At 45.8% G+C, this 25272-nt stretch overlaps 1 protein-coding gene across 2 annotated transcripts; it reads right to left on the bottom strand.

The window, feature by feature from the left end:
• Positions 1 to 823: 823 nt before the first annotated feature.
• Positions 824 to 17643, bottom strand: LOC122537767 (zinc finger protein 608-like). 2 transcript variants are annotated; one of them, XM_043671257.1, is made up of 5 exons: positions 17622 to 17643; positions 11498 to 15049; positions 7898 to 8021; positions 4666 to 7836; positions 824 to 2967 (listed from the first exon to the last, which is right to left on the bottom strand). In XM_043671257.1, the coding sequence occupies exons 2-5, from the start codon at positions 14249 to 14251 to the stop codon at positions 2897 to 2899; spliced, it is 6120 nt and encodes a 2039-aa protein (XP_043527192.1). In that variant the 5' UTR covers positions 14252 to 15049; positions 17622 to 17643; the 3' UTR covers positions 824 to 2896. The 2 variants fall into 2 exon arrangements, with proteins under 2 accessions (XP_043527192.1, XP_043527193.1); XM_043671258.1 differs by lacking the exon at positions 17622 to 17643 and adding an exon at positions 15591 to 17066.
• Between the last annotated feature and the right edge of the window lie 7629 nt (positions 17644 to 25272).

The following is a 25272-nucleotide window of genomic DNA, read 5'->3' as shown; positions in this document are numbered from 1 at the left end:
TTTTTTTAAAGCCCGCCCGATTCTCCTTCGAACGCGTCTCATTAAAACTGAGACGATTCCCCGCGCGTTTCTTCGCCGTTCTCACTCTCCTTTTCTCTCTTGCTTTCATTCATTCACGCACGCACGCATACATACATAAAACACGGGCATCCTTTCTTTCTTTTCACCTTCGCGGATTTCGCTAAAATGAATATCGCCGTTGTTATGCTCGAATTAAAAAAACACGCCTTGTTCTCTTTTCGTTTATTTGGCATATGCAACACTACGCGCACGGTACGATAGAACTAATTTCCGTTTCTTGAAAACGGGTTTCACCAATTGTCTGTACAATGTTTTTATTTTTTTATCTACTTCTTTTCTTTCTTTTGTCGACGATATGATAATAAAATATAATATATAATAATAAAATAATAAAACCGATCGCTAAAAATGAATAATCGTGATAAAAGGTATGACAATCGTCATTGATAGTCACCAAAATACTATACGCGTACATCACGGTGCATATGTGCGCGTATACATACTATACATATCTGATAGCATTTTCCATTTCTTGTTAATTTTAGTCTTAACCCGTTTTGCTCATCTGTTCTCTTTTTCTCTCTTACGCACACGCTTTCACTCTCTCTCTCTCTCTCTCTCTCTCTATCTTTCCTCAAACGCGCACTGTTATCTCCATATTCATATGCACACGCACATGCCCACATTCTCTATTGTATTTTCACGCAACGCTAACTATCATTATTTTTAGTAAACAAATAGCATTCTAGCTTATTTAATGTACAATCACTTATCGTCACGTTATCATTATTTAGAATTATCGTGATTTTTTTGTTTTTTTGTTTTTACGCTTATACTCCCCTTATCCGACACGTGTCCTTTTTCGTTCGTATTTATTTGATATCGTATAACCGACAGGTTCACGCACATTTTATATAACGGTAAAGTAATCAAATCGTTTAAAAAAACATTTGTGTCATTCGCGGGTCACATAATTTCTCTAAAAAAATGTCGAGTCTGCGGTAGAAGGAATCTTCTGCCTTGTTCATTTTTCTCTTTTTTTTTTTTTTTTACAATAAAATACAACGATCTATAATTTCACTGTTATAGACAAAGTTCTCAGATCGAACTCATTCGCACGTACGCAATTTATACACAACGAGTTTTACGGAAAGAACACCGCGACGCACGCAGCAGACGCGTAGAAACAACAAAGTCCGTTTCAGTTTCTTCCGCTTTTTTTTTTTTCTTTCATTCTCGCACATTCGCATCTCTACGTCACTACAAGTGCAATATAAATTGTCGCCTCCGAACGCGAATCAACGCAATTCGAGGCACACAGTCTCTTGCATCGGAGAAAAATCGGGCAATTGATACGCGGTACGGCCGTAGCAACTTCTTTCGTCCTTTCTTTCTTTTTTTTTTTTTACGCGTAGGATACCAGTATTTAATTTTGCGACCGTTTTCAGTCTAACGCAACGAGATCTCACTGCGCGCACACTTCCCTCTTTCTCACACACACACACATACATACATACACACACACTCTCTCTCTCTCTCTTTCTCTTCTTTCCAGTCTCCTCGTAGTATTTTATTTTTCCGTTGCTCGTCGATCTTTGCGGCAACTGGTTTCTCCACTATATCTTAAGATCGATCGGGAAATTTGGTTTTATTCGCGTTTCGAACCAGGTACAATGATACGTTGAATCTTTTTTCACACGTATGTATCGTTCTTTTGACCACCGGTTAAAATCCCACGGCGAGTTACGAGCGGAAAGCATCCAGGGGTCGAAGGTTGGATTCGTGATACTTTTTTGTGTTTCCTGCACGTTGTTCCACTCGCATCGTCGTTGTCGTCGTCGCCGTCGCCGTCGCCGTTGACAGTGTCCAAGAAAAGGTCAGAGCAAATAAGAAACTCGTATAAAAATCTGGAAAATCTTTGTTTTCACGCTTCGAATGGAAGAACATGGGTGTGTATGCGTGTATTAGGGACTGTTTTCATCTCGTTCGTTTTCGACCGTGTCTTCGAGAAGCGATTTCGTTTGAATTTCACGTGAATTGTGCGTCGACGCTCTACAGATTAGGATCGATCCTTCGCATAAAATTGCGAGAAGCCCCGGGAAAACGTAAGGTCGTTTCTTACACGTATTATAATAAGATACGTAACATTCGCGCTACGGAACGTTGTCGGCGAAGGAAATCGGAGAAGGCTGCAATTTTCAGTTTCAAAGCTAATTAGTTTCAGATTGTTTGATTCAATATCTGTTTTCTATAACTAGTCAGCACCACCAGGAATTGGATTCGATGGATCGTGTGTGGTAGCAGTACTTTCCCTTGGAAATGGAACGACGACAGTTCGGAAGGCGTGCGCGCTTTTCCGCGAGGAACGAAGAAAACGAAGACAAAGAGAAGGCGGTTGGACAGTGTGTGTTCAGATAGCGTCGCCGGTCAGCGTCACCGTCACCGTCTGCGGCAAGCGATCACCGTGTATCCACCGATCACTGAATCTCGTCGGAGATCGAGTTCGGAAGATCCTTTCGATGACGATATTTCTTAGACGATGGACGATAACGATGACAACCGGAGACGACAGGCCTTAACTGGATGACGTGCTGCTGCTGTTGAAGGAGTCTCTCTTTCTCTCTCTCTCTCTCTCTCTCTCTCTCTCTCTCTCTCTCACTTTCTCTCGCTGGTCGCGTTAACGAAGAAGAGGTAGCAGTGCCGAATTAGCGGTATTCCCGAGACGATCCTAAGGTTGCCTGCCAGCGGTAGCAGAGTGCGGATGTCCAGCGGCGGTTGCGCCGCTAACCGGCGGTGGATGATGAGACGTGTGATGAGTTTGTGCGGAGGTGGGTCCGGTTGTTCCGGCAGCTAGTACGGGACCGGGGGCCGCGGGTCACTTGGGCGGGAATGGCGAGATCACCGATGCGGCTACCGCGGCGGCCTGCTGACTCGCCAGCATCGCCGCTGCAACACACATACAGATACCGAGGCTCGTTAATTCATCTTTTGTTTTGTTTTTTTTTTTTGTTTTCTGTCTCTCTGTTTTTCTCTGTCGTTCGTCATAACATCGAATAGGATTCTCTGCCGAATCAAATCCACTCTCGCCGCCGCGGTTTACGATTTCGAGTTCATCTTTTTTTTTTCTCTTTCTCTCTCTCTCTTTTCTTTCGATTTTTTTCTTTGATTTCGTTTTGAATTTTCTTCCTATCCACCGCGCGCATATCCACGGTCTTCGACCAGGTACCGACGACGACAACGACGAAACTCTCTCCGCTTTGCCTTTCGCGTTGTTGCTCGTTCGTTACGGCCACAACGATTTTCGGCGATTTCGCATCACTCCACAGCCCAAGTATAGCGAGCGAGCAATCACCGAAGACAAGTTTGATAGGAGAACGAATACTGGAGGAATAGACGGAGAGATCAGAGTTACTTACCAGGACAAGAGCGTAAGAGGGAGTGACGAGGGAAGAAAGAGGGAGAGACGAGGATTACATTAGTAAAATATGAAATGTCCGATATATTCTTTTGAATCTTTTTTTTTTTTTTTTTTAAATTTTAAATGCAACTTCGTTACAATTTTTTGAAACATCTGAATCTGAAAATAACTGTCTTCGAAGAATCTATCGAGACTAATATCCATTTTATAAAAATAGAATATAAAAAGGGAGTTTTTATCATGTTAAAAAGCTTGTAATTAAATTAATTGATATAACTGAATAACGAACTAAAATAATCATAATTTACTAAAAAAAAAATCTGTAGACTGTAATAGTTTTTATCATGTTTCGTTTATACAGTTATTATTAAAAATCGGACATTTCATATCGTGTTGATATCATTATCGACACCTAACGAAATCGACGCATATCCCAGTCGTTTTTCCCGAATAAAGTCACGGATAAAGAGTATGGTCGAAATACATAACAAATGTTCGTCGAGCTTTGTCAGAGCGTAGGAAGGAAATGAAGAGAAATTAAACTGAAGTTTTCAAAATATTTGAAACAAGTGCGCAAGGCGATTCCTAACGATACTCTCGACGATGAAGACACGTTCCATCGAGATTGAAAATTCAAGGAGGATGGAGAAGAGCTCGACCATCGCCAGCAGTAGATTTGTCGCAACAGGTTGCATGCACGCCGATATCGATCAATCGCGGTCAACGATTTATCACAGTGTCAGCTAGGTATCCGTAGTTACGTATTTCAAGCGTTTTCGTGATTCAAACAGTACCCTTTTTAGTCCAACGCTTTTAATGTACATTTGATACAAGCACGTGGAACGTGCACGTAGAGAAACGGGAGAAGCGCCGATACGATTTTCCGTGCTCTCGTCTAGGTATCTTCACGTGTGAAATCTAACGTCTATCGATTCTCGCGAGACTCGATATCTTATCGGTCGTGCGATACTCGAACAAACAGCTAGGTAACAGGAACATCAGTCTCTCGAACGTCGAGTCGAGGACGAGGACGACGATCGGTTATCCGAAGAAGGAAGAACGAGGATCGAAGATCGGGACGGGATCGTGGTGTTGGCGACGATCTTGGTCGTAGTCGACGGTGGTGGCGGCGGCGGCGGCGGAGGCGGCGGCGGCGGCGGCGGCGGCGACAGTGGTCGGTTCGGCTCGAACCGCGACTTATTGTCAGGGTCTGACGAGAGGCTTACCTCCGTAAGGGGCAGGATATTGTCCAGTCAATAGGGGATAGCCTAGGCCGACGTGCGTGTGATGATGCGTGTGCACGTGCCGCTGAGGCGGAGGTGATCTATTGTCCTTGGTCAAAGTTCCGGCGCTGGCGTCGACCGGTGGTGGCTGTTGCTGCTGAGACTGTTGCCCCGCCGATTGACTCTGCTGCTTGGTCTGGGGTTGTTGAGCCTGCGACTGCGGTGGACCTGGTCCTGCTACCGAGCTGGGCGGCCCGCTTGGTGGCCGCGAGGGTGTCGGCCCTGCTGACGAAGGGCTGGCCGATGCCGCGGACGTTTTCGGCGTAGGCGACTTGAGCGCACGCTCCTGAAGCTCGTGTATCTTGTGCGCCGAGTAATACTGATTGGCATGGTGTTGAAGTAAGTCGAGGGCTTTGCCGCCAGGCGGTCTGCTGAGATCCTCCGGTGCGTGATACCTCGGCAGTTGATGGAGGTACGGATTGCCGGAATACGGTCCAGGAACCAACATCGGGCTGAGCCCGCGATACATAGGATGACCAGGATCGAAAGGCAACGCGCTGTAATGTTGCGGTTGCATGTAACCCGGGTGAATGTAGGCGTATTGCGAGGTGGGCGGTGGCGGTGGTCCTTGCGTTTCCATCGTCGGCTTCACGCCCTCCTGCTTGCTCTTCGAGTCGTCGTTCTTCCCCAAGTCCTGCGGCTTCTCCTGCTTCGGTTGATGCTTCGGACTCGGTGGTGGTGGTTTCGCCTGTTGACTCTGTTTGCTCGCTTCTTCCTTTCGCCTCTGATCGCCCGGGTACAGGTAATACCTTCGGTCGTCCTGCATCGGACCAGGTGGAGGCGGTGGAGGCGCTCTTTGACTCTGCCCGCTATGATACACGTGATAAGGACTCATTTGACTCTTCATCTCGATACTCTCCTTCAGTATCTGATGGTTCTCGTGCTGCTTGTCCTTCAAGCTAGGCTGCTGCTGTTGCTGCTGCTGCGACTGCGGCTCCTGCTTGATCTTTGCCTTCTGCTCGTGCATCTCTTGCTCTTGCGCCTGCTGCTGCTGTTGCTGCTGCTGCTGCTGTTGTTGCTGCGACATAGGCTGCGGCGGCTGATACGGATAACCGGGCGGCATGTAACCGCCATAGCCACCGTAATAGTGGGGCTGTTGAGGCTGCGGTTGTGGCACCGACTGGCTCAATTCCTTCTTTTCCTTCTCCGCTACGACGCTCTGTAGGCTGGCCAGCGTCGGCATCTGCGGTATGTTGAGCGGCTTCATTTCTTGCTTCGGAGTGAGATCGCTCGGCTTTTGATCGACCGGTTTGCTCTCAGGAACGCTCGGCACGAGGTAAGGGGGTTGGCCATAGTACGGATACATGTTGAAATGAGCCGGTAGATGCGCGGTCGTCGCTGCCTTTCCGTCCTTCTCCTGGCTCTGTTTCGATTTGTCGGCCGGCTCCGCTTCGAGCACCGGCGCAGCGTCGTCGGAGATGTCCGAGTAGGCCGGGCTTTGCACGTCTTCTCGTGCCGCGTCGACAATCGGCGGTTCCAACGGCGATGGGTGTGGGCTGCCGCCCGGCGACTTTCTCGACTTCTTCTTGTATCCCTGAGGTTTCGACGACGTCCTCGGATCCTTGTTTTTGTCCTGGTCGGGCATCAGAGCCGCAGTAGGCTTAACTTTGAACTGTGGCATCTTCGCGTGCAACGACACGCTCTGATAAGGTTGCAAGTGCGCTTGCACGCTCTGTCCTGGGTGGCCGGGTTGCGAGACTGACGCTTGTAAGCCTGCCGCTTGCTGCGACACTTGGCTAGAGAGACCTTGAAGGGCCGGATGTTGGCTCGCGATACCTTGCAATCCGCTCGGCTGCGACTGTTGTTGCTGTTGTTGCAATCCAGCCTGTTGCACCACGTGAGCCTGCGTTGGCTGACCGAGTTGCGCCGACAACGAATGCTGCACGGACAATTGGTGAGCAGGTGGCAGCTGCTGTTGCTGTTGTTGTTGCTGCTGTTGTTGAATAGACGACTGCAATTGTTGATTGGATTGTGGCGGAGGCGGCGGTCCCGGTTGGCCAGGCTGCAACGACTGTTGACTCGGTTGTAGAAGGGGATTCGTTTGTTGCGAGTGCTGCGACAATTGGGACGGCTGTGGCGGCTGAGGAATATTCAATGGAGCCGGAATGTTTGCACTCGGGTGAGGCGAAGGTACCGATCTCGGCGACTGACTAGTTCGAGGACTCGGACTAGGAGGCGAGTTCGAGCCACCCAGTTGGTTCGACTGCTGCTGCTGCTGCTGCTGTTGTTGCTGCTGCTGCTGGTGTTGCTGCTGTTGCGCGGCCTGTTGTTGTTGCTGCTGCCTCGCCGAGGTTGGTATCGTCGACGATGGCGCTGGCAAGTCTTCCTGGCCAAATCTCAGCACACCCGGCTTCACGATGCTCTTGCTACTTTCCGACGCGAGCACGGGCGATGTCTCTATACTCGGGGAGGTGACACGGGTTGGAGGAGGCGGCGTTTCGGGAGGTAAGCCGGCCGTCGGAGGACTAGCCGGCCGGAGTGGCGTTCCATCAGGCTTGTCTGCTGGCGATTTGACTGGCGTTGCCGGACTCGGAGCCTCGATATTGCTCTCGTCGTTCTCGGACATACTGGTGATGCCTTCCTTCGTGTCGTCATCGTCCGCCGAGCCATGCGCGTGACTCTGATGATACTTGAGCCCGTTTATGTGTTTGTACTTTTTACTACAGTTCGGTTCTGGGCATTCAAGTAACACTGGACTGGCCGGTGGCGAGCCACTCGGCGGCGTAGGAGGAGGAGCTCGCCTCTTGTTCTTGTCCTCTTCCTCTGGACCCCGGGATTTCCTCTTCGCCGCTGGATCCGGTCGTGGTGGTACGAACGCGGCAGGACTCGGACTCGCTGCTGGCGAACCTTGCGCACCGCGACGACCTTTCGCACCACCGTTTCGCAGTTTACTGTGCACCGAACTCCTCGTTTCCGTGAAGTTGCTCAGATCGTTGCCCGGTGTTGCGTTTGCCGCAGCTCTTCCCCTCTTGCCTCGACCCTTCGGTGTTCTTGCGTCGAGATCGCTGGTCGGAGAGTCGCAGAATCTCGGCGGCGCCCAATCGTGACGCGTGCAGTCCAGCAACGTACCCACGTACGTTTTCCCCCGCCATGTTACGTTCACCACCAGTACACCTGCAACACCGACTCGATCAATTCCTCGTGAAATCTCGACAACGGTCAACGATGAACTCACCTCCTTCCGTTTCGTGCCAAACTATGCCCTCGAGAGTCACCGACGTCCCAGGCTCGCACGGTCCCAAACATTCCGGCTCGGTGATAGTCCCCACGCTGGTACCGACGCACACGTCGGACATGTCCTGCAACGAGAGTATTCCGTTTATCCATAGGTACACATCGATCGATCGTCATTGCTACCGTTATACGCGAGTTTCGCGGTTCTGCTCGAAACGTTGCACGTCGCGCGGCGGCCGATTCGTTTCGTGATTGACCCCCGGGGCGCGCGTCCCACCTCCTCCACTGCAGGATTCAATTACATCGATCGTCGACTACTTTCTGATACGAATAAATTTAGGAACGCCGCAGTCGTAAATAATCGCAGGCAATCGTTGCAAATAACGTTGCGAATTTCTGCTCGGCAGAACAGAAAAGTTTTCAAATGCTTTTTTGCTGCTTCGACTGTGCAAAGAGAAGTTTTTCGCGAGCCGAGTATGAAAGCAGAAATATCAGAACAGGTGGAGTCTGATTCTATTGAAATTTCTAATTCGGCATGTTTCTATCGTTCCTATTTCTTTTCAAGCTCGTTTTCAACGAGAAGAGAAGGAAGAGTGAAAAAAAAAGAGAGCGGAAGGAAGAAGAGGACGAGTTTGTCAAAGTGCGAACAAATTACTCGCTTTACCGTATTGAACTATAAGACGTGATTGTTCTTCAAACGTAAGTATCGCACGTATCCACATATATACATATGCACGTATGTATATATATATACACACACACGCTCGTTTGATAACTGTGTCTCGCTTCGAGTCACTTTGTCACGAAACGTATTTCGCACCGCATAATTTTCATCGCGATAACGATGACTTACGCGACCAATCGATAGCTACTTTCGTCCGGCTTCCTTTCGATTACATCGATCCACCTCGACATACGTTGGTATATTTCATAGAGAAGGAAAACTAGAGACACTACCGAAACCCATTTAGAACCGGTATCGAACTTTTCGATCGTTGGTTAAATAACAACCTGAAGCTCTATTTCCTCAGTTCGCTTTACGTGTACTGGATCGACCATCTGTTTTAGTCGTTAATCATCCATCCTGTCTGAATTAATGCATACAGTTTTTTCTTTCCCTGTTGTACTTGTGTATCAGACGATACACACGAAGGCGTGTATCACGTGTACTTGTCAGCTCGAATTGTTAATCGACTTGGACAAAGATTAACTCATTACCTCACTTTACGGAGATTAGTATCGATAGCATCGACGCGATGGAAAAGAACAGACGGCGTATGAAATGGTTCTATACCGTGGTACTTAGAAAACCGTAATTACCGATTCGAATTTGTCACTTCGGAAGCATTTTGGGTCACTGCAGCAAAAGTATACACAGCGTGAGTCTCGTAACGTGACGACATCAGATAACTCATAAAATATTTGTTGTACGAAAAAATGTTCACATAAACGTTGCATGGCTTCCAGGCGGACGTATAATGCTGTTATCATGTTTTATTATATGTCGTTTTGCTTTTTTATCAAGATGCGAAGGTCGCCTTCAATTTTTTAAATGGAATAATTAACGTGAGATTACAGCGTAAAGAAATATTTTTGCTAATATCTCAGCAACTGTGCATTTTTTGGTGTAATACTTTTTCATGTAGAATTCAACGCTTTATCCGAATTATTAACTTTATGTTTTATTTATGTTATTTTGCTTTTTTATCAAGGTATAAAGGTCACCTTCAATTTTTTAAATGGAATAGTTAATGTGTTTCTTCCCGATAAAGCGTTGAATTCTACATAAAAAAGTATTACACCAAGTGGGGTCTAAAATACATAGTTACTGAGATTAAAGGTCATTTCTAATACAACGTAGAGAAATATTTTTGCTAACATCAGTAACTATGTATTTTAGACCCCACTTGGTGTAATACTTTTTTATGTACAATTCAACGCTTTATCCGAATTTGGAAAGAAATATTAACTGTTTCGTTTAAAAAATTGAAGGTGACCTTCATACCTTGATAAAAAAGCAAAATAGAAGTTAATAATTTGGATAGAGCGTTGAATTCTACATAAAAAAGTATCACACCAAATAAGGGTCTAAAACACACCAGTTACTGAGATATTAGCAAAAATATTTCTTTACATTGTAATCTCACATTAACTATTCCATTTAAAAAATTGAAGGTGACCTTCGTATCTTGATAAAAAAGCAAAACATAAAACTGATTACAGTATACTATATGTCTCCCTGGAAGCCATGCAACTTTCATCTGAACATTTTTTCGTACAACAAATATTTTACGAGTTATGTTTGATGTCGTCACGTTACGAGACTCACCCTGTATGTCATTGGCTACGACGATTATTATTACCCTCGCAAGACGATGCTTGCTCCGGGCGGGAAAACGACATTTGTGTTTGCGTTCAACGAGATAATATGACTTTATTGTTCCCTCCAGGACTTGATTTTGCGCAATTGGCTTCGACAATTCCGATTGAGCAGGGGAAAACGAACTTTCCATCGAATCGTTTGCTCTGACTTTCTCACCTGATTCTCTCTCTTTCTCTTTCTCTCCCCCCCTCCCTCTCGTTTAGGGCAGCCGCGAAACCAAACGTTCATTGACCGAACATTCGACTACATGGTTATACGTACATCCCGAAACATCGATGCATACTGTAATATTGATTCACGCGTAGGGCTTTCGCGCCATCTGTCAGCAGGTTACGCTGAGCTTCGCGTGCAACGTAGGACACGTTCCTCGCGAGTCGATGTTTTCCCGATCTGCTCGAGTCTGCAGGTCAGGCATATCACACGTATTAAACGAAAGGGAGACGCAACTTTTTCCGATCAGAAATCGATCGGAAATGAACGTTACGAGCCTATAGCTAGCGCGAGATTTTTTTATCAAAACGAAAGAGATTGTTGAATCGGTGTGGAAGTGTGTGTATGCCTGGTGCGATTTGAAATGAGAGAACCAATTCGAACGAGAGAATGATCTCTCGTTGTCACTCGATCTCTATCTTTCTCTCTCTTTGACTCACACACGCACACACACACACAAACACACATGTACATATATGTATATATATATGTGTGTATATATATTCGTTTGCGTACTCTCGGGGGTGGAGACCGCAGAGTATTGATTTCACCCCCTTTGCGTACCCCCTAGCTGTTTCCGTTCCCCAACCGAACAGTGTCTGGTCATCGAGCCGAGACACAAAATCGCGACACGGGTCGTCGTTACTTCCTTACGCGTTCGTGATCTCTCGCGTCCGCTCTTTGAGCGACGTCATCGATCTGACCTCCTAATGCTTGCTTCGAAAATATTCGAATGACACGTTTGTGAATATTTCACAACTCGGTGGCCGATAGGGCGGGAATCAAAGTGAAGAGACGCGGGAATCAGACTCGATAGAAGAGAGAAAGAAGACAGAAGAATAGAGAAAGAAGAAAGAGAAAGAGAAAGAGACAGAGAAAGAAAGGAGAGGAGAGGAGGAGAGGAAAGGAGAGAAAAAAATCGGGCAAAGAACGAGCGCGCAGGCGCTCGCGGGTACGCTTGCGCGCTCGTTGCAAACTCGCGATAAATTCGTCGCGAACGGGGGTTACCTTTGGTTCGGAAGCGGAGGTCTTCATTTTCTTCGGAGGTGGAGGGCTGGCCGCGCTATCCATAGCATCGTCGGGCGTTGTGGTAATCGGAGGCCCGCTACCGGGCACCGAGGCGAGTTTGGTCTGTTCTGGTTTAGCAGCTGGGCCAGCAGCGGTCGCGCTAGCTGGACTCGGCGGTGGACATGGCGCTGCAACGGAGCTGGTCGGTGGACCAGGCCCCTGCGACACCGAAAATCCAGTCCGTGAGCTCGGCGGCGGTCCCTGATTTTGCTGCGGGGCGGTCGCGGCTGCCGGCGGTCCCTGAGATTGCGCGACCGCCCCAGCTCCGGTGGTTCCAGCTCCAACCCCGACACTGGCGCCTAATCCTGGTCCTGGCACAGGACCCGACCCTGGTCCGTTCGACGTCTGACCCTGTCCACCGCTACCACCGCTACCACCACCACCGCTGCTGCCTCCACTGGATCCACCACCTCCACCACCGCCGCCGCCCCCTCCTAGTCTCGCGGTCCCATTCATCTCTGACTTGCTTTGCTGGCTGACCGAGTGATTACTCTGTGGCTTCTCGTGCTTGTCTCGCGCCTTATCCCGACGATGTCCGCTCGATCCTCTCTTCGAGCCAGCTGTCGAAGAAGACGTGCTACCAGTTCCACTTGCTGAACCACCGGAATGACTTGGTTTTGATTTGTTAGACGACGAAGACGATGACGACGACGACGAGGACGATGACGACTGACCACCAGTACCACTGCCACCGCCGACACCTCCACTACCACTGCCTGTACTTCCGCCGCCGGATCCGGGCCCGGTGACGCTACCAGTTCCGCCGGCACCGACACCACAGCCGCCAGCACTGCTGTTACCAACACCGGCACCACTGCCGCCCCCGGCACCGCCACCGCCGCTACAACTACCACCACCACTATTGCCACCGACACCGACACCGACACCGACACCAACACCTCCACCAACGCTGGACCCGGTTCCAGTTCCACCGGTTCCACTCGCAGTGCAGTCCGAGTTTTGAGCGTTCTGACCGACAACCGAAGCCGAGCCGATCGACGACGAGGAACTCGTGCTTCCCGACCGATCCGACACCGACGAACCACTCGAGGATAGGGAACCGGCGCCACCGTTTCCACTATCCTGCGACGACATCGTTCCATTGATCTCGTTCGATTTGACGATCTCGTGTTTCGCCTCGCTGCTCTTCGTGCCCGGTTTCGTACGTTTGATCTTCATTTTCAGTCCTTTGTCGACGGTGGCCGAATGTTCAACGGCCATTTTGCCCGGATTACCAGGATTCCCGTGCGCGACGTTAACGCTACTACCTACCACCACGGCGTTACTCTGTTTACCACCAACGGTGCCCACGACGATCGCCGAGGAACCGTTCGCGTTTCCAGTACCGTTGCTACCGACGTTATTCACGATGCTTCCGTTCCCGTTCGCGGGACTGTTCGATCGTCCAGTTGAGTTTAACACGCAGGCCGAGCTCACGGATGACAATGTGGACGACGACACGGTCGACGAGGACGAACACGAGGGTGACGAAGACGACGACGACGACGACGACGACGACGACGACGACGACGACGACGATAATGACGAGGATAACGACGACGAAGAAGAAACAGAAGAAGTCGAAGAAGAAGACGACGACGACGACGACGACGAGTTTGACGATTGGCCGCAACCGTTTGGGCTTGCTGTCGTGGCTACGATCAAATTCGACGAACTTAAGCCGTTCGCTGTGCTTTGCAATTGGTGATGATGATGATGATGATGGTGATTCGTGGTATTCGATGCTGATGCTGCCGAGGCAGGCGTAGAAGCCATGCCTGTCCCTGAGCTCAATTTCTCGTCCCTCGTCTTCTCAATGTCCGCATCAAGGTCGATTATCAAATCTCCTATTCCGATGTCCCATTCGTTGTCGTCGTACTCGAAGTTGTTGGTCGCATTCGTCGCGGCCGGATCCAGCTCATCGGTGTTTGCAGCCACCGTGCTTGCTTTAGACTCGCGCTGTTGTCCCGATGACGACGACGACGACGACGACGACGACGATCTCTCTCGACCTTGATGGTGATGATGATGATGGTGATGATGATGGTGATGATGATGGTGATGATGATGGTGATGTCGGTGATCTTTTCTTGCTAGCCCGCGTTCCTGCTTTCTCGACGAGTGGCCACCAACGCCTCCGCCGCCTCCTCCTCCTCCACCCCCTCCCCCTCCTCCTCCTCCTCCTCCGCCTCCACCTCCACCTCCACCACCGGCGTTACCACCGACGATATGTCCGCCGTTGTGTTTGCCGCCGCCGATGCCAGTAGCGCCGTTGCCACCGTTGTGGTGTCCGCCGTTGTTGTTGGTTCCACACTCGATCGTACAACCGCTTTTCCCGTGGCTGCTGTCCACGTGGTTCCCACTGTTATCGTGGCTGGCGCTACGATGACTGAAGTGGTTGCCGTTGTTGTTGCTGCTGCTGCTGCTGCTGTTGTTGTTGTTGTTGTTGTTACGGCTGTAATTATTGTTATTATTATTATTGCTGATGTTGTTGTTGTTGTTGTTGTTGTTCCCACCACCGTTGTTGTTACTACCGTGGTGATTATTCTTGATAACGTGATTGCCGCTGCTGTTACTGTTGCCGTTACCGATGCCGTAATTTATGTTGTTGCCACCACCACCACCACCGATGAACGGAGATGGTCCTTTGCGGTTTACGTTAGGGAGGCGACCGCCTAGTGGCGTGGTCGCCATGCCCTTTGAAACGTTTCCCCGGTGCCCGCCAGCCTGATCACCAACTGCCCGCCTGTTCTCACCGATTCCAAATAATGGCACCACGCGCAACACGCGTCAGTTTTACCCCGACCACCACCCGCGAGACGCGCCACGTTCATCGAACACATCACTTATCGTCTCGCGGCTGCCCTCCACACCGATATTCCCGATATACTTTCGATATATCCGCCACCCGATCCCTCCGCTGTTTCCACGCTTCTCTCTTTCTTCCCACCCCTTTCTGCCTTGCCAATTACCAATTTCTATCTCGTCATGGAAAGCGAGCCTATCTTCTTTTCAGTCAAATTCTCTATGCTTCTTTGGATGTTTTTTTCCTTTTTCTCTCTTTCTCTTCTCTCAGGCTTCTCCACGTCATCACCTACTCCATTCTCCTACTCTTCTTTTTCTTCTTCCGTATTTTTCTTCTTCTTGTCTTCTGTTGTTTCAAAGACACCGGCGGTTTCGATAGTAATCGCCCGGTGCCACTTCTCTTCCTCGGTGTATCGTCTGCTGTTGCCCGTTGCTCGTCGTTGTCGTCGTCGTCGTCGATCGGTGCTTTTACGTCCCTTTATCACACATGTCGCATCGAACGATCGCTCTTCTCCTTTATATTTCCGCGTGGTATTTTTCTCGATAACCGATCCCGCTCGATTAGACGGCCCTTCGGACGAATCTTCCTTTGATCCTCTTACGAAGAACGAACGCCGAACGTGATTTCTCTTTCCAACTTGCCGCTAAAACGGTGACCGTACTTCCATCGTTTGCCAAAATTTCGATCTGTAATAAAAAAACAAATACGATTCGTTGAAGCGTGATACTGCCACGGTGCGTTGATAGATCCGTCTCTTTCGCGGTTATCTTGCTTGTTGCGCGTCTATTTATCAGCCGACTACTCTCTCTCTCTTTCCCGACGAACCGTTTCGAAAATCGGCCAATCGACAATATCATACAGTTGTTCTCTCACTCCACGGTATGAACAGTTCCACGAAAAGAATATGCAAACGAAAAAAAAACGTATGTTACGTTGGAAACGATGGAACGACCCGAAAGCATCAAAAGGAGGAACAATAACGCCATCAGTTATTCTCTCTCGTTCGTTAAACCGTGACGAATTAGTATCTAACAAGCGGTGTCAAAGCGGTACAAAGATGTCTTTTCGTGCATGTACAAATAATAAAAATAATACATATCAGTCCAGGGTGGGGGGCTCTGTACGGTTTTTCCTTCTCCCCGTGCACGTATATAACCAACAGGAAGAAAATAAATCCTGAAGGAAGGGAAAGGAGGAGAAATGGGGTGGGTGGCGTGCAAAACTAACTTTTCTATTCGTCGTCATTTCCACCGTACACCCATCGACCAGTTGTCAACGACGTCGCGCGCGCGCTACTACTTCCGATCGTCGTTCCATGCCCGCAAATTGATATTCCCACTTAGAGAGGAATTCGTGTCAGGGAACGATTAATTTTACCGACGACATTTGGCGCCGATCCAATCACCATCCCCGGTCTCTCCCTCCGCCCCTCTCGGTCAATGTTGGAGACGATCAACCGCGCGAGAATCACCGAGGCATTTTGCAAACTCGCAGCCACCTTCTCCCCACGACTTTCTCTTTTTTTCAAGCGTCAAACTCGCTAGACGTTTTGTACGCGGTCGCGAACAATACGAGAAGCCACAGTTGTAACCGCGAGGCAGAAAAATCTAGGGAAGCAGCAGCGACGAGTCGAGGTGAAAGAATAGTAGTCATCGATTTGCGCTGAAGTTCGATCAACGGCGTTTTTATCAATTTAACCTCTTGCGCTGGAATGATGACGCACGTCGAGAATTTCTTTTGTCCCGAATTGCAACATTCTCTCGGTTTTAAGTATAATTAAATGTTAACCCAGGCGAAAACAAATGGTGAGCTTTATTACTTCTTAATAATACACGGTTCGGTCACTCGTTAAGGTCCGCGAACCAGTTGCCAGCGCAATGGGTTAAAGAGAGACGTAAAATCAGGTGAATCACTCATCCGCGTGTCCTCTGCGTATCTCATAGCCGTTTAGGTTTAAGTGCGAACGTTAATATTTCGCAGAGAGTGCACGATTTTAGGTAGGGAAATGCGGAATGATGACGCACGTCGAGAATTTCTTCTTTCCGAATTGCAACATTCTCTCGGTTTTAAGTATAATTAAATGTTAACCCAGGCGAAAACAAATGGTGAGCTTTATTACTTCTTAATAATACACGGTTCGGTCACTCGTTAAGGTCCGCGAACCAGTTGCCAGCGCAATGGGTTAAAGAGAGACGTAAAATCAGGTGAATCACTTATCCGTGTGTCCTCTGTGTATCTCATAGCCGTTTAGGTTTAAGTGCGAACGTTAATATTTCGCAGAGAGTGCACGATTTTAGGTAGGGAAATATCGCTAGGGGGAAGTTGTGGCAAAAGCTAGAGAAGTTGGAAACGAAACACACGATGCGTGCGTCGAATGTTTGTAACATTCGAGCACGAATCGCTCGTTGTTACTCGATGATATCCTAGCGTTGACAAATGTAATTTCTCGATCGATTCATTCGACTTTGTTCTCCAATTGTTTCATTTCCATCGAATTACAAGCAACAATTCGACTCTTCATCGATGCGATGACGATGCTCGGGATCTTGTAACAGACAGAATGAATCGCCGAACAAATCTTCATTGTGCGAGCGCGTAAGAGGGCCGATGTATCATTTGCTGGTGAAAAGCATGCAAAGCTCGTTCACTTAGAATCTCAACGAGCCTTCGATTCTAGCCAAGCCAATACTCGAGCGAACGAAATGGAAAAAAAAAAGAACTGTGCAATTTCACGAACCGGAAATTGTATCGTTTCGTTGAATCATGAAATCACTTGCGCCGCATCTTTCGCATACACATATATACATGCATATATACATATACACGATGCTAGTTCTCTCTTTCGGCTAATTCGTCGTCCACAATTATCGGTGAAAAAAGAAACCAATTCGCGAAATTCGCTCAGTCGCAATGATGTCATCGGTCAATGATCCGCGTTGGTTATTTCCCGCGATAACGCTACGCAATACGAGATAACGATTCTCGATATCAACCAGGTAAATGCAGGTATCAAATGCGACATGCAGCAAATTGGAACGATCGATTACAACGGCGGTACACAGCGATCTATTAAACTGCTTGTTCACTGCTTGTATCGTTTCGTTACCTACGGAATCGATCGTCGCGCTCCTTAAATCAGCCAGGTTTCTAATTGAACGCTGCTACAAAAAAAAGCTATTCTCTCGTTTTGAAAGTGTCGCGATCATTAATTTTATCACTGCACTATTTGGCGAAAACGATAAATAAAAGCGCAACAACCCCCGGTCTCTCTGTCTGCCGTTCGATGGAAACTATTCGACGATGAGATCGGGACAGCCGTAGTTGTTTTTCACCGAATCCCTTCCTCCTCCGCCTCCTCTTCATGCTCCGAATCGCTTCGGAATCGCCTAACTCGTCTATTTCGATTCCTCGACGAGCAGAACAATGCCAGCGACAACGTCGGTCGAACGATCATCGCCGTTGACATATCCTTCGGCTGCATCGGCTCTGAGCGTCTGCCTCTCACTGAATCGACTGCTTCCCCTTCCCGAGTCTACGACTCTATGCATCGCTACACAACCATTGCCGACGTCGCCGCCTCCACCACCACTACTGCTGCTGTTACTATCGCCGTTGCCGCCATCACCACCACCACCGCCGCCGCCTCCGTCACCGCTGCCATCACCATTAGTATCGCCGCGGCTATCCAATAATATCACTATTCCAATAACTTGTCACAAATTATTGCTGTTATTAGATCTCTTCCATCAATCACACTCGGCCTGTCGATCGATCTCTCTTGTATTTCTTTCTAAACTACGTACGCTTTTTTTTCTCTTCGAGTCTCCGTTTTCCTTTTTCTTTCGTTTTTTTTATATTTCTCGGATCTTCGAGAAGTTTCGATCTACGTGAGCCTCGCGACGTAGACACGATTTGCTTGTCTCCTTTCCTCAAAATCACTCAATGTGGAAAACTAACTTTCTTTCGGCATAACGAAGACGAGAGACGGTCCACGTGCGATCCGCGCGGCGACGATTTTTCTGTAACGCGAGCGAGTCGATGACCGTAACAGCAACAGCAATAGCACCACCAGCATCCAGTGGCATGATGAACGAGAACAAACATGCCCGAGTGGCATCTTGTAATCAGTTAGAAGGGAACTTTGAGAGTGAGAAAGAGAGAGATCAATGCGCTTACGTAATAAACCAGTTCCGCGACACGAGAAACATTAACCAGTATACAAGTATGTATGCGATTCGCGAGAATGACGAGAAGTATGATTTATATTAAACGTGTGTACCTCCGTTTTCCTCGTTTGCGCGCACTTGCGAAGGCAACCGAGTGGTCTCGCTGATTTGTGTTTCTCTCGTCTATGAATATACATGAAATTACATCTCCTCCATTAATCAAATTTTTATCGTGCAGGAAGATTCACCTGATTAAACAATGAAGCTGTTGCGTAAAACGAATTAGATTTTACCGGTGAAATACACTCGAGGTGTCCCAGAAGAAAATGAGGAAAGATAAGAACAGAAAGAAGGGGAGAAAAAAAAAAAAGGAAACATAGAATCAGCAATTTCGCGTTCTTGAACGATGCAGCGTGTGTTCCATATCGTGTCGTACACAAATGCATCGAGACGGTGAATATTTCTCTTTATAATTTGATGGAAGGAAAGGGAAACGATGACCCCCAACGCGAGTCTCGTGGATTTTTGGGAAAACGAGTATTCACTGATTAATGTGAATATTGTAAACGTTTCGGACATGTTCGAAAACTACAAAAAAAAAAAAAGAAAAAAACAGAAAGCGTGGAGTGAAATCGACTATACGTGTTGTTAAGCATTGAGGATAATGTTTATCGGCAATAAATATTAATACCAATCGCCGATAACATTCGTCGAAAAATAACTCGTAATCAATGTGACTCCGTACGTGTTCGGCAACTAAAAAAATTAAAAGGAAACAAAACGGAAATTTTGCACAAATGCAGTTTGCACCAATGACAACAAGGGAATAATTTTTTTCTTATTGAAAAATAAGTTCTGGGGGACACTTCGAAGGGACTTTAACTTCTTATATTATTTTGAATATTTGCAAAAGTGTATAAGATGTATATTATTACATTATTTTTTATATAAGTATATGTATAAGATGTATATTATTTTTTATATAAGTATAAGATGTATATTATAATATTATAATAAATATATATAAGTGTATAAGATGTATATTATTATATTATTTTGAATATTTGCAAAAGTGTATAACATGAGGGAAAGCGTTAAATTAAAAGTTGTATCGCTTTTTATGATCTATGTTGTGAATGGCGAAAACTTTAAGGGAAGACTTTATATTCTACAACTATACAACAATGCAACTTTTAATTCTGTGTCCTAAGGTGGAATTTCCTAGAAGCGTTAGATACATGAACACTCATTTGATGCATGTTTCTATTTTTCTATATGCACCATACGCACTAAAATTTTTGTAACACTAAAAATCGTCCATTTCTGACATTCGTCAATTTTTGTATTACAGTATTATCATCTTTATCAATTGTCAGGTTCAGTTGCAGTACATATTTGCAGTAGCTTTAAGGAAATGAAAACTAAAGAAGCGAATAATGAATGAAAGAATAAAAAACATAAATAAAAGTTATTAACATCATCGTGTGAATTACATTTGAACGAAATTTCGAATTTTTTAAAATTTTCCAATCATCAAATGGAAGTGAACAATTACAAAAGAGGAGAAGTGCGCGGGAGAAAGGGTCGATAATGCGACATTAAACCAAATTCTGCTACGAACTAAAGCGAGCCAAGGTAATACGAAATGCACCGAGAGACAAGTATAGGTGAAACAACCAAGGTAAAGCATCGCTATAAGCTCTACCGGCGACTTACTCGCTTCCAAACTCGCTAATATCATCGATCACACCGATAATCCTTTGGAGGATCGCCAATCTTTCATCATTCCCTTCTTCCCTCTTTGCTATTCCATTTTCTTTGCACGTCAAACCAGAGTTATTCAACCAACGATCAAGCTAAATTGTTATTTCGATTTATTATCTCTGGTATCGCGGTTCTCATATTAAAAATAAATCGTTTCGGTCTTTTTGGCAATGTGCCAGCACTCGGTGATAACAAAGCATTTTGGCGGCGCCGACATTTTTATCATAGTCGTCTGAAATATTACGAGAGCAAAGACAAGCTCTTCTTTGTCTCTCAAATCCGACACGCATGACTGAAAAAGTTAAACGAGGAAATATTGCTGTCGTTTCTCTTTTAACAAAGCGAAATTCACATCAACGCGGAAAGATGAGAAAGTTTTTGTAGAAATTATCTCATTTTATGATAACACTCGAAGCAATAACACAAAGCGCTAGCATTATTCGCCGCTGTCCTTGGATCGTTTCGTCGTAGCAATTACTTCCTCCCGTCTCTACGCCAGTATATAAAATCGTTTCGTGTAATATTTGTATGATCGCACGTCAAACGATCCGATAACGAAACGTCGTTGCAACAGTTGAAATCCATAAAATTAATATTTGCAGAAGTGATACGAGCTAATCGATGCTCACGACAAATAATCCCTGATCTAATCTCTTGGGATACCGTGGTACCGTGGTACAAAAGAACCGTTCTTGTGGATCGTTCACACAAGACGAAACTAAACCGCGAATTCTTCTTATTAAGAAAAAAAAAAAAAAAAAATCAGTTCGATTGAACGACTACAAAACTTTCGTTCAAGAGATCGATGTTGAAACAACACCGCTGGTCTTGTTTCACCGGTCTTGATTAACCGGCGTTTCTGCTTGCATGAGAAGAAACAACGAATCTTTGTGGCTTTCCTGAATACACGAGGTATTATACGAGTCGATACCACTCTGATAACGTTGTAGTTTCAACTATTTTCTTCGCGTTACACGCGATAACAAGGCGAAACGTTTATTTTCAAGATAATTTTTCAAACAACTCGTTTGCGATCTGATTATTGTGTCCAATCGTTAACCGCTCTTTTCGTGTTTCTTTTTTTTAACGAATTATGTAAATAACGACTTATTAACGGGCGCACGTAAGACGTTAAAACGTTCCAAAGGACAAACCGCGATAAGAAATGTAGATGCTAGTTATATATAAATAGATACGTAGGTATCATGAATACTGTAACTTGGCTGGTTACGCTTCGCAATTAGTGTATATGCGGTCATCGTGAAACGTTCAGAGAGCCACAACAAGCAGCTGTGTGCTGGCATCGCTAACATGTCGCACACGAGTTTTATTGCCACCGATATGCACGTGCCGTGCTATGTAACCCAACTTTCGTTTCACGACACACACACACGCGCGCGCGCGCGCGCGCGCACGCACACGTACACTTCCCTTTCCCTTTATTTCCACCTTTTCAATTCATCTTTTCTCGAAAAGTTCAGTCCGTTTTACTCACATTCCAGTACTTCGCAATTAATCGTAAACTTTTGTCCCGCGGAGAAGAGAGCCGAAGCTTTGTCTTTTGACATACCGTGTATTTCGAGACAATATCGAAAACAGCCGACGACGACGAATTCTTATCTGTCCGAAGGAAACGCGGCGACAGCCTAATGGAGTAATCATCGCGCATAAGAATCGAGCACAATGAATTCGACGCGATACCCGTCCCAATGGCTTCGACTGTGCAAGCCGCCGGACAAACAAGAAAAACCACGTTTCTATAAGTTATTCGTGCTATTCATACGCAGAAGAAAGGACAGTCTGTCTAGAAACTTGAAGAGTCGCTAGAAGAATGAGTTAAGGGGGTAATCCGGCCTGAAATGATCGACTTCTTTGGGATTTTTTTCTAAGGAAACCATGATACCTTTTGGTATGCAGTTTTCGCACACGGATTTGTTCATATTTAAAGAACGTTCACAATTTTTTTTTTAACTAAATTAATGAATATTGTGAAAATTATATTATGCCTTAAGCAAGGCATGTTTTTTAAAAACGGGCTCGAACGGTTTACGTGATTTCGGTCCACCCGGTTATGTGAAGGTGAAAAACCGAAATGCATCTTAATTAGTATAAATATCGCTATCGCACGAACCACGGAAACAGCGAAATTTCGAAAATTAAAAAAAATGACAACCATCTGAATTTGAAATATCGATTTTCCTTGTATTTTTCGTCATTTGGGTGATAAAAAAAAATAGAAAAAAACATCAGATTTTGAAATCCGTAATTCATGCGATAAAGGTACATCCGTTGAAGATCTCTTCCAAATTTCAAGTCAATCGGTCAACTAGAACGTGAAATATCACGCAAGCCAGTTTAAAAAATATGGATTTGAGAAAAATGCATCTGAAGATTTTATTACCTGTTGTACAAAAATACTCATACTTATAATCAATCTGCCAATCCAGATCCATACAGTGGACCTTTCTCGTGTTCGTAGAAATCTTACTGGGCAGATTTCTCTTCTCTTACTAACAATTTTGGCTCTCTTTACGATTTCAGACGACCAATGCTCTGAACGCGGGATGCGACTTTCATCTCGAAAGTATGCATAAACTTCCAACTGTTGTCTAATAATTGTCCCCAGTGTATTAAATAAATACGTAGGATCAAGGAGAATCCTTCATTAAATATATTCACTGCGTAAAATGTGACGATTTCAACAGTTCTTAACTCCAAATGCATGTGTTTTGAAGCGAAAAGCCAAATCGACGAATTAAGTGATTCATTATTGTTTTGTTTCCGCTTCGAAACACTTTTTCAACAAATCATTTGATGAAAAAAAAAAAAATAATAATAATAATAATAACATTAATAATACTCGAAATAATAATGTCGAAATTTCCCTTGCTCTGCAAATTCTCGGCCGATGTACGCGGATTATCAACGACTTCCTCAACAGTTTATTGAAATTCCCGTGAAATCTTAATCGTTTGGGACGGCTCGCCTAAGAAAAACCTGCTTTTGTTCTTTTTCTATCCACTTTAATGTAGAATGAATACTCGCACTCTGGATATTAACGTTTAGAAACACATACGCATTACTCGTTGTAAACGAGTTGAAAGTAAACTGCCTGCTAATTGCCTAAAAGTATATCTAAAATGGTCAAAATGGACCTGCAGGAATCCAACTTTAACCCTCCGTCTGAGGCACGGAGCCCTGTGCCGGAGTCATTTTTGACTCACGCGGACATTCCACTAACACATATTTAGATCGCCCGAGCGGCTCACCGATACTGTACTAACACAGTGATGGTCGCTCGAGACCGAGGTCCTCGCCGATTGTACCAACACAGTGATAAACACCCGGCTCATATAGGGGAACATGTAAGAACATATAGGAACAATTAATAATCACATGAATAATAAAGTTATATCTATATATATTTATATATTGACGAGAGACAATCGCTGTATCCTTGCTAGGTCCAACACGTTGCCAATTACGTCCAAATTCCTGGTTTTCCAGAACTACATTATTCACAGTTTCTGATATATTATCTTCTTGCATTTCGACTTCGGAATCTTGCATTTGGGATTCAACGTCATTATTTGATACACTTCCGTTGTCTGTTGATTGTTCACTGTCACAGGAACGTCTTGTGTATATTGAGCGAGAGAATACAAAGAAATATTGCTCGTTGGCAATGAGGACATTGGACGTCAACAAATGGAAACAAATAGAAACAACGGAAAAAAGTAATAAAAAAAAAAAAAAAAAAAAAAAAACGGAAATAATTGCTTCGATTTGCTGTACACGTCTTTCTTCCTCGGAGCGTTACCAAAAACTGATTCCTTTGTCTTCAGTCTTCGTCACTTCGGCACTTTGGCGAACACGTGTCAGCCACTTGGCGTTCCTGTATTGGTGCGATCAGGTTTCAGCGACTAACAACACAAGCATTTCCCATCACCGTGTTCATTATTGCATTCGACTAGCTCTCGATACAGATCAAAAATGACTCCGGCACAGTAGGCGGACGGTTAAAACCCAAAGTCTTCGATAATAAAGATCGAGTGAGATTGAGGAAATCATATACGTGCGGCTGTGGTACGTCTGTACATCGCACATTGCTAGCAGTGCACCGTCTCGTTTAAATATCCATAACTGTTAATTTTATGAATTCCAATACTTTTACATAGACATTCTCGAAAGCATATACTTTGAGAAAAATGTATAAAAAAAAGTCGATTTTTTTAAGACGAATTACCAGAATACCCCCTTAAAGAGCAAAGGTAAACGAGAGAAACACACACACACACACACAAAGGGGATGATGTTATATCTTGTGAATGAAAAATGATATTATATGATGTTCAAGAGAGGAAAAGCACAAGGAGACGGTGTATTTATGTATCGGTGGTGGTAAATGAGCATAAACGAGAAGCGATGCAAGGCTCCGTTTATGTGTACGTGTACGTGCACGCGCGCACGCGCGCGTTTTGTGCATGTATGCACGTATAAAGGAAGGAAGAAACGGAGGATGGGAAAGGGGGGCAAAGGAGAAGAAACAACATCTCCTAACTCGCTTGCTCGCACGCACGCACGGTCGATCGTTCCTGCTGGCAGCCATTTTGTGCTTGCCCGTAGACCCGACATTCTACCCTGGGAAAGTATTGCCCGTGATTCGCTTTACCCACGCGTTCCTTCGTGCGACTCCGTTTCTCCCTGGTTTACGAAAAACGCATGAATAAAAAGAAAGAACGAGGAAATGCGCGTACCGTGTCCCACAAGACAAATTTCCCAATGCACCGTACCGTTTAGACGATCAAACGTTTTTTACGTCGGGACAATTAGTTCTATACCAGATACCCTTCCGTAGTTCATCCAGTACAGCCACGATCAAAAGTTCGCTTACGGCCTGCCTTCAGCGTCGATTCCTCCTTCGCTTTTTTACCGCTTTAATTAGCAATGATACACCGATATCGAGAAGGAAACGATTT

The sequence above is a fragment of the Frieseomelitta varia genome, unplaced genomic scaffold, assembly GCF_011392965.1.
Source record: "Frieseomelitta varia isolate USP_RPSP 00005682 unplaced genomic scaffold, Fvar_1.2 scaffold_930, whole genome shotgun sequence".
NCBI classification, from domain to species: Eukaryota; Metazoa; Arthropoda; class Insecta; order Hymenoptera; family Apidae; genus Frieseomelitta; species Frieseomelitta varia.
This window is presented reverse-complemented; position numbering and strand designations above follow the sequence as displayed.

Coding starts and splice junctions, on each gene's coding strand:
- LOC122537767 (XM_043671257.1), bottom strand. CDS start 14,251: ATGGCGACCACGCCACTAGGCGGTCGCCTCCCTAACGTAAACCGCAAA. Junction 8,022..11,497: donor CCTCCGCTTCCGAACCAAAG/GTAACCCCCGTT, acceptor CTCTCGTTGCAG/GACATGTCCGACGTGTGCGT. Junction 2,968..4,665: donor ATATCCTGCCCCTTACGGAG/GTAAGCCTCTCG, acceptor TGTGTGTTGCAG/CGGCGATGCTGGCGAGTCAG.